The 9,350-nt window shown below is 39.3% G+C and overlaps 1 protein-coding gene across 1 annotated transcript in view; it reads right to left on the bottom strand.

Annotated features, from left to right (window-relative positions):
- Positions 1 to 646: 646 nt before the first annotated feature.
- The window catches only part of GRTP1 (growth hormone regulated TBC protein 1), a 36,964-nt gene continuing 28,260 nt past the window's right edge, over positions 647 to 9,350 (bottom strand). Inside the window, exons 6-8 of the mRNA XM_061472728.1 lie at positions 3,379 to 3,551; positions 3,062 to 3,247; positions 647 to 946 (exon numbers count right to left, since the gene is read on the bottom strand). Of these exons, the coding sequence (XP_061328712.1) occupies positions 857 to 946; positions 3,062 to 3,247; positions 3,379 to 3,551 (449 nt within the window). The 3' untranslated portion in view covers positions 647 to 856. The remainder of the gene's footprint in view (positions 947 to 3,061; positions 3,248 to 3,378; positions 3,552 to 9,350) is intronic.

Genomic DNA, 9,350 nt, shown 5'->3' with positions numbered 1-9,350 from the left:
AAGGCCCGATGTCTCACTCTGTCGAGGAAAAAGCCTGTTCATGGCTGTTTCTCCCAAAATGTTTAGGTACACAGTATAAATATGAGTAGTGCAACCTCAGTACATCAGTACATAGAAGTACAGCATCCCTTAAAACAAATCTAGAAATAGCATTTCTTATTTTAAGTAAAATTTTGACTCACTTGATTAATTTGAGCCACTTTTTACCTACTGTGCTAGAGAGAGAAAACCCTGAATAAGCATATAAACTGTTAAGAGAGATTATAGAGGAATTGTTTCTGCAGCTTTCCATAGCCTGGACTTCAACATGTTCCCTGCTGCCTTTACCTGAAGAGCTGTTACACACTGCATAGAGTAATTGCTAGTGAAGATAAAGGTTGCGTTCCTCATTGCTGTCTTGCCCTGCACTTTGCCGCTGGAAGGAAAAAGGGAGATGTTTGTATTCCAGCCAGGAATGAGATCAGATACTTTACTCTCTTCACACCAAGAAACAGGTTCTGACAAATTAATTTATTTTGTACAAATGACAGCAGTGTCACAGTTACACAGTAGGAAGTATATGCGATTTTGTACACCTGCTTTAACATTACAAAATGCCCTGTGACTTTTTTAAAAGGGGTATCCTGACAGTGATCACGTTCTATTCTGAAAACACTTTAAAAACAACAACAGAGTCACCAGTTCCAGTTACTAAGTCTGACATACATTACACAGTGTTAACAAAACTTACTTGAAAGGCAGGAAAAATTGGTCGTGTCAGTTAACCGATGGAAAGCTTAAAGTGTGCTTTAGTCAGTGCAAATAGAGGAATGTGGCAATTGCTGTAGTATCTGACTACCTGGTTAAATGGGGTGAGTTATCCCTGAGAAAGTAACTTCTCTCTGCAAGTCTCTCGGAGTTTGTTGATTGTTGCCATGGACAAGGTTCCAGGGTCTGTGAATATTTTCTGTCGGCAAAGCGAGAAAATTCTTAGTTGAAATGCTGGCTTTGGACAATCTGCTGGAATTCTCACATAAGTCTCTGAAGTGGGAAATCCCTGCTTTGATACCCTCACTGATCTTTGGCCTCTGTAACAGAGCAGCATCTTCTTCTATACTGCTGTAACAACATGGTAAACCTGCAGCTCATAACAAATGAGCAACAATACAAAAGCTAGTTTGAATATAAGTGTCCAATTAAAATTATTTTAGAATGCATTTGTGTTGGTGGATGGCAGGCATATTTACAATGTATTAAGCCATTCTAAGTAATGCTGCAAAGCACCAGTGTGTTTCTCATGGGGTGCTAGCACAAGGTTTTTCAAGCTCTGGAGCACACATACATACACTAGTATGTTCCTACTCAAAAAACACAACCAAACCCAAGTCTTAACCCCCTTGCTATATTACCTTTGCTTTTCTTCTCTACCAGGCTTTCAGGGTAGTAGAGTACATGTAAGAATTTGAGGCATTTCAAATGCCATCACACAGCTGTAATCATCTATTTTTGCTTTGACTTCTTGCTCAACAATACATTTGTTTCCACTGCTTCACCTGAAGCTTCTGACTGAATAAAACTGTAAAGCAAGCTGCAAGTTTATGGACTTTAATCTACAATTCGGATACATGGGCCCCTCAGTTTTCTACAATTGTAACTGACAGCTATGGAGACAAGATTATAAATGAGCCAGTCTGAACAGCATTCTGGTAAAGAAGCCTGCACTGCATTAAACTAAAAATTAAGGTTTTGTTCAGGGAGAGAGAAGCATAAAATACTCAACTGTCATTGTCTCAACTGGCACTAGGATCTGTACTGAAGAAAAAAATCCAAACCCAAAAGTATGTGTTTCAAAGTTACCTAAGAACCTAACCCAACTTCTTTATTTAATTGCCCTAAAAGCCCCCTTGGTACAGAAACCAACACAATTAAAATAAACTGGTTTATTCAGGGTGAAAAAAGAAAAAAGCAGTTGAATTTCTAAAAGTAATTAAGGGGAAGGGATGACGTTTGACAACAAACGGGACAGGACCAGTCCTTAAAGGACAAATCATTCAATAGCCAGTTGGAATGAATCTGGTCCAACGTTTAAGTGTTTGTATCAGCCTCTGAACTGGTATTCTCGTGGAAGTTAACACATAATAAAAAAAATCTTATTCTAAACCCTTTATGGAATGAGAAAACCTTTCAAACATCTCCCTTCTAAATTAAAGCTGTACCTGTGATTTGTCTTTTGTTCCTTTAATTCTAAGACTCAAACACCGTAAGTTAAGGTTATTTTTCTTCTGTATGAGCAAAGATGAAACTGAATGACATCTTCCTATGACAGCTCTGTGCATAGGTCTCTGACATGAGCATGAAACTCTTTTGGGGGTAAAAGTCACCTACTGGGCACTAGTTTTGGACATACTTGGCAAACAATGGTAGTGGAGTTGGCCATGTAATTTATGACATATGTGCTCCTGTTATTTTTTTATAGCTGCCGTCTTTTACAATTAGATCTTCTGAGTTAAACTCTGAATCTAATGTTAAATACAGATTTCATATCCCAGCTATTAATAATTTACAAGAATAATTCTTAGCTTGCAGATTGTCATGAGACTTCAGCCCTCAGCTTCCTGGTTTTGTCTGGAAATAAGAATTTGGTGCTACCTTTTTCTCAACAGAATATTTTATATTCTAGCACTGTTAAGATTTATTAAGGCAAGTTGTAGAATACACACAAAAGTGAATTTTAAATACTCTGTTACCATTCATCTGAAAAATGCACAGGAACAGAAATCATAGTTCACTGAAAAATGCACTGAAGTTATTTTCTCATCAGACTTCCTGCCTTACCTAGTAAAAAGGGCAAAACAATTTTTCCCCTGAACAACCAATAATGTGAATGGATTCTATATATGGATTTGAATAATCTTTTTAAGAAACTCAAACCTTTCTAAAAACTTCTTTTAAGTCAAAACATTTTTCATCCTTTTGTCAGTTCCCACAGGTACATTTCTCCTAACCGTATCCATCATTTGACTGAGACATTTCTAAGTCAGTTTTGGTTTTTATTTGTAACAACTAAAGATAACAATTATACCTGCATGAAGCTGTGACACTCTGTTACAAATGTTCCTTTGGTGATCTGCTTAAATTTATCACAAATGTCAGGGAAATTCGTGGCTTCCAAAATAAACGCTTGATGTTGCTTAATTAACGTTAAGGCCACACGGAAGATGATCTTTGATCCTTCATAGAACAAACAATCCCATATTCGGAGCACAGTCTGCAGGAAAGGAGAGAATTTCAGATTACAGCTTCTTGATTTCCAGTAGGTAATTTTCAAATGAAGTAACAATTATGAGTGTGTGTTAAGAAAACTTCTTAATAAGAGTTACACAAGAATAAGAGAATTACCTCTACTGGAAGAATGTCAATGAACAAGCATATAAACCAGCGTGACACCACTAGGGTCCACATGACTCCATGTCTTTCCATCAGCTCTGCCACAGCCGGAACTTTCATTTTCACAAGTTCTCCAAGGACTTCCTGATCAGTTTTCAGGCCCAACATCACAGGACTGTAATAATCTTGGAGAGAAGAAATCAAAATTCAGCAATGTTTAGACATGATCTTGCCACAAAACTGAAGAGAATGAATGTCCTGTGCAGCTCAATATACGAAGGTATGTTGAGCTGATGATCCCAAGCTGAAGTACATTAAACCATGGAACAAAGATGTCTGCATTGTGGTCAGACAGCAGTTCTTCAGGCGAGGCTGATCTCCCTACACAAACACTTCATTCAAGTGTACCAAAGAATCTTCTTTCTCTCTAATGTTTTTTGGCAATTCATTCTTCCTTCCCCAGGAAGGATAATATAGGTAGTTTTTAACTGCTAGCTTAAATTACTAAAGTATTGTTAATATTTAACCAGTTCAGTGTAACTACTACCACCACCTTTGGGGGGGGGGGGGGGGAAGAGGGGCTACACACCTCCCTGTTCACACAATACCCAGACAAGAAACAAAACCACAAAACAACCCGTAGCCTTGAAGACTGGGTCCAGTCACAAACTAAAAATGCCAGTTTCTGAGAGTGTCAGCTGTGCAGGAGTGCTGAAGACCAGACATCACTTCTCCTGGGGTATGACCTAGTCCTGAGGAGTCTTTCTTTCTTTCCTCTGAGCAAGGAAATCACACTTTTCACAAAATAATTCCAAGAGGATGTGAATGATAGGTCCCTCAGGCAACATCTCTTCCTACTTTATTTATCTGCAAGACAGGTTGAAATTAGACCTATATCTCCCACACACTGCTGGTTATTGCACTAAACTGTTAAATCCCAAAGAACAATGGAGCACACTACAACTGTTACCCCACAGCCTCCTTGTCAGGTGATTTTTTTCATTACTGAAGTGCAGGCTGAATAACAAGCATCTCGGTTCTATAAACACATAGGTCTGGGTATCCTTAAGGGAAGAAAAAGATTCTTGTCATTTATAAGAGTTCAGATGGCCCAGCTAGGGACAAGAATTGCACAGATGTTTAAGAAATTTGTATTTGGGGTTTAGGTATTGATAGAAACACTTAAGCTGGACTTGATGGCTCCAGCCCTGGGAAGCAATCCTTGATGCTTCACTGAGAAGGCTCATATAATAAACATTATCTACTGGAAGAAATAATTAGTACCACGAGCACTTTTCAGTGTGTTTCTTTCCTTCACGGATTCTGGAAAGCTGCAATTCAGGTTTCTCTAACTTAGCTGCTTTCTGCCAAGGTCTCCAGACCCATACTATACTGTGGCCAATGGTTCACAAAAAGGTGAAGGAATCAGCGCAAAGTCCATTTGTCTGAAGCAACTGTAATAAAACCTCCCAGTGCCACAAATAAGTTTAAGAGGAAGCTCAAATTATGCAGTACATTTATAACCTCATTAATTTCTCTACTGAAATCACAAGAGCAGTTTAATATTCCACTCTTTCCTGGGACAGTGGTTTTCTTGACCAGAATGCCTGCCCCAGGAGCTATTTGTTCTACATTTGTCCTATCCAAACTGCAAAACATTTACAGTTTTTATAGTATCAAGGAGCATTGCATTCAGCCTTTAGAAATCCATCTTTTTGTCTCTGATCCTTATTTTCTTTGTTCCCATTGAAGAATGACAAGTAAAACTCCTCTACAGATGTTAGGTGTCACTGCCACTGTATACATTCCTTCAACCATTTGCCTTTCAATTGCTTGGAGGGAAAGCTCTGAAATCTAAAGCACAAGTAATCCGACAAAAAAGTGTACTAAAACCAAATCAGTCACACCATCACCTCAAAGTCAACACAAGCTTCTCTCTGTGTATTTTGTGTTAATGTGGTGCTCATTTGTAAACTAGAATACAGGTAAAGTATCATTAACTGTCCGAGTAACCCTTTTTTAAATACCTAGTTTAATGTAAGTGAAAAATGAATCACATTTCAAACAACTGACCAAGCCTTCTTCCCTTTCCTACCCTTCTTCCTCCTCTTGTACACCCACAAACCATTTTCTTCTCTTTTTTGTGCTCCTAAGACATACGAGTACTTAAAGTTAGCACCGGTAAGTGTCCTCAGGAGGAAGGACAGCAGCCCACATGCTTTCTGCTCTGCTGCAATCATCTGATACACTGAAATCAACAGCAGCTGCTATTTTTAATTTGTACTGCAAAGTGAATGTCAGGATTTCAGTGAGGATGTAACTGGACAACCCAGCCAGCTTTCTGAGAGCTGGCAAGTAAAAAGTTAACAGCCAGGCAACTCAGATACGTCACTCTTTGAATTACTGAAGCAGCTGGGAAGCCTTGGCATAAATAAGAATTTCACTCCAGTTTGTTAGATTGTACTGCTGGACAGAAAAGAAAAAGGAACTATTCATCTATCTGGGGCTGCCTCCTGCAGTCTCTCATGGAGCAGGAGGGGCTCCATGTGCCCTGCTGCATAGCACCGCAATGTTCAGCCCAGTGCTGCTGCAAAACAAGCGGGATGAGTGATTAATGGTTTTATGCAAATGTCAGTGACTGAGAAGCAGGGTTTTCCCAGGATATTTGCTGCCGGTTCACAACAGAAAGGAGTTACATTAAAAATATCTGCATCCAAAACATTCTTACATGTAATTATAACATATTAATTACAGTTACCGTGGGTATTAATTACAATTATTACATGTGATTAATATGTAATTATAAGTTAATATAATTTTACGTTTATACAGAAATGTATGTATATAAAATTAGCTCCTCGAATTAGAAAAGCTGCATTCCCAATCCTTTAGAAACATTCCTTCAGGACCCTGTATTTGTGCACAACTTGTCCACAGATGATTTACAAGGAACGTAACAGCACTGCAGTGGCCCAGGAGGTAGCACAGACCTGACCTTAGGGATCTAACATCAATCTTCTGAGAGGACAGCATTACCCCGGCGGGGAGCCAGACCTTCAGGAAGAGCCACTCCAGAGCACAGCCAGCAGCACCCACACCTGCATGCTGCCCAAGGGACACACACCAAGTCATAAGGGCTGCACAGGGATTGCCAGAACTACAAAGGCAAGTCATCTCTGGCAGTGTTCAAGGCCAGGTTGGACAGGGCTTTGAGCACCCTGCTCTAGTGGAAGGTGTCCCTGCCCATGGCAGGGGGGTCGGAACTGGATGAGCTTTAAGGTCCCTTCCAACACAAACCATTCTAGGATTCTATCATCCTGCTATCAAGCCACCTTTCATGGTCCATGTCTGGCCTCACTAGTGAAATGATTTTGTAACTTGGTTCAGTGCCTAAGTGCTTGGTAACATTTAACCTACATGGCTCTTCTGTTCTTACTTGCTAGGGATGCCAAGTCCCTAGGTCTTCTGGAAATGTCCCCTCAGGAAAAATCCTGCAGTGCTCCCTTCCTGCAAATGTTTCACCATGTGCCCTTGTTTCTCAGTCTTTTATAATTGGCTGCTCTGCCCAGAATCTTTCCCAAAAGTCAAGATATCCTTGTTTATAAACAAGTCTACACAAGCCTAACCCTCCCCACTCCATAAAGTCATTTTTCACAAGATACTGTGCAGCAAATTATTTTTACCTACCTACCACCAAAATACATTAGCTGTATATTCCTTCCATTATCTTCCAAATTATTCAAAATGTACAGATTTGCATGATCCACATTTAATTAGCATAGCCCTTATTTTACCTTCTCAATAATCTGGCAAAATAATGAGCAGTTGATGATCCAGAAACGGATTCGAGTCAGCAACTGTGCCAAATGCGCCACTAAGTAAAAAAAAAATAAATAATCAAATATAAGCTAATTATATTGTGCATCTATTGATCTAGATTGGTTTATAGGAATGTCCTCTGACAACAGATCATCCCCTTGAAAACACACATAGCCAGATTGCTTCCTTTTGTTCCTCAAGTTGTTAGCATTATCACTTTCATTTGACATTTAGGTGACCGAGCACTACATTACCTTTCATTGCATTTTCTTCTGTAAGACCAAAAATTAAATAGTGCATCATAAATAATTATATTATTATTAAATTATTATTATTAAATTTCAGGAAATACCCAAGTGAAAATTACATTTCCTGATACAAAAACTTCATGTTTCTAAGCTCTTCCATAAACTGGTCCTAGCCTTTCCTTATTTTCCTCTCAGCTTTCCTTTGTCTATTGCCTGCCCCTACACACCCAGTTCACCGAGTCTGTTGCTCCTGGTGCCTGCCTATGGATTTTGAATGCCTTGCTAAATTTAGGAGCACCCAAGAGTGTAGCAAAGGGTAATGCAGGCAGCACCCCACGTGAAATTTGCCCTACTGAGTGATCCTTCCTCATCAAAGTCCTGACCCCAAACAGCAGCACAGTCCCCTGGCTCTGCTGGGATCATCAACTTCTTTTCTTGTAGTCAAACAGCAAAAGGAGGAAAAGCCAGCTTTGGTAACTGCCAGTTATTTCATTGCTACTGTACAACACAGGTGACCAGATGAAGGGACTTTTTTACTTGTTCAAAGGGCTTTTTGTTAGCAACACTGTGGCATGCTGTCACTGAGCTTGAAATCTGTTCTAGCTCAGCATCTGGCAAAGAGATATTCCTTAAACTACATTTCACTGTCTCCCTGTTGCATAATTAGCACCTCTCTGAATCCTACCAGGATGTCCAGGCCTAAGACATAACTGTCTGCTTGTGCTCTAGAGCAGTAATGAGATTTGCAGGAAATAAGGATAAAGCTTGTAGGGACTGTATGACCTTGTTCTCTGTTACAAATAGATTAAGAGGTTCCAAAAATAAAAGTTTAAGAAGCAGTATTCTTATAGCCTTAAATTACCTTTACAAGTCAGAGCTGTAAAAGTTAAAAAAAGAATCCTTCAAGTCTGTTGTGCATATGTCAGGTTAAATGTAAATACTCCTACTGGAACTAACATGAGAAGAATTCTTAGTGTTACAGAAATACCTCAGACAAGATCCTAGATCTGCTGCTTATCTTCCAGCATTTCTAACTATTATTTCAAGAGCCTATATAATCTAAACCAAGTGTGATTCAATTTGGCAATCTAATTTATTTAAGCAAACCTAAAAATTATAAATGAACCGTTTTAACTTCTCACAGTCATATGGGATGTATTTTATTCACAAGAATATGTTTATAATGTCCCTGAGAGCCATGTGGGGGGGTGGGAGGGAGAAAGGAATTAATGTTCTCTCTCCTCCCCCAGACAAGCAAAAGTGGTTCATTTTTCTACCAACATGTAACATTTAAAATGTCTCCTTGCTGTAGATGCATGTAACCATTTGTCACTGGACTTCAGTGAAATCCAGAAGAGACAAACAGAGCCTCGGTGCTGGCAGGCAAAAGCAGAGGATGCCATGAACAGAACTGGCCAACCTCATGAACAGCCCTCAGTTCTATAATTCAGGTCAAACAAGAAAGATTACACCCCCTGCCTTTGGGGAAAAAAAATTCCTTTCCAGTAATCCTTCACTGTAAAACTTACCTGTTAGCATGTTACTGAACCCCATGCTACACAGCAGTTATATTAAAATATTAAACAGCCTTGGCAGCACAGAGCTTTCCTTTCCAAAAAAGGATATGTTGTCATAGTTGAGTTCACAAACTTCATGCAACAGACATGGAATTATTTTCATCATTTCAGTTACACAGAGGTCAAACTAGTGCTGATAGCAGTCCTTTCTCACCTTCAGAGCAGCTAAATAATTTTTCTTCCTAAGCAATTTTACGGAGTCATTCACTCCCCTGTTGGTGACTCTAAGCCTGCTTTGTCCAAGAAGGTTGGGAAATGTTCTGCTATTTTATTTCTACCACGGGAGAGTCCAAAAAGGTGCAATAGACTAAGAATCTGCACCGAGTCTTGCATAAAAAGT

Source organism: Pezoporus flaviventris, unplaced genomic scaffold, assembly GCF_033815535.1.
Source record: "Pezoporus flaviventris isolate CSIRO_AGI_PZ_B2104156 unplaced genomic scaffold, CSIRO_AGI_Pfla_v1 ptg000072l, whole genome shotgun sequence".
In the NCBI taxonomy this organism is placed as follows: Eukaryota; Metazoa; Chordata; class Aves; order Psittaciformes; family Psittacidae; genus Pezoporus; species Pezoporus flaviventris.
The sequence above is the reverse complement of the archived record's forward strand: the minus strand, read 5'-3'. Positions and strand labels throughout refer to the sequence as shown.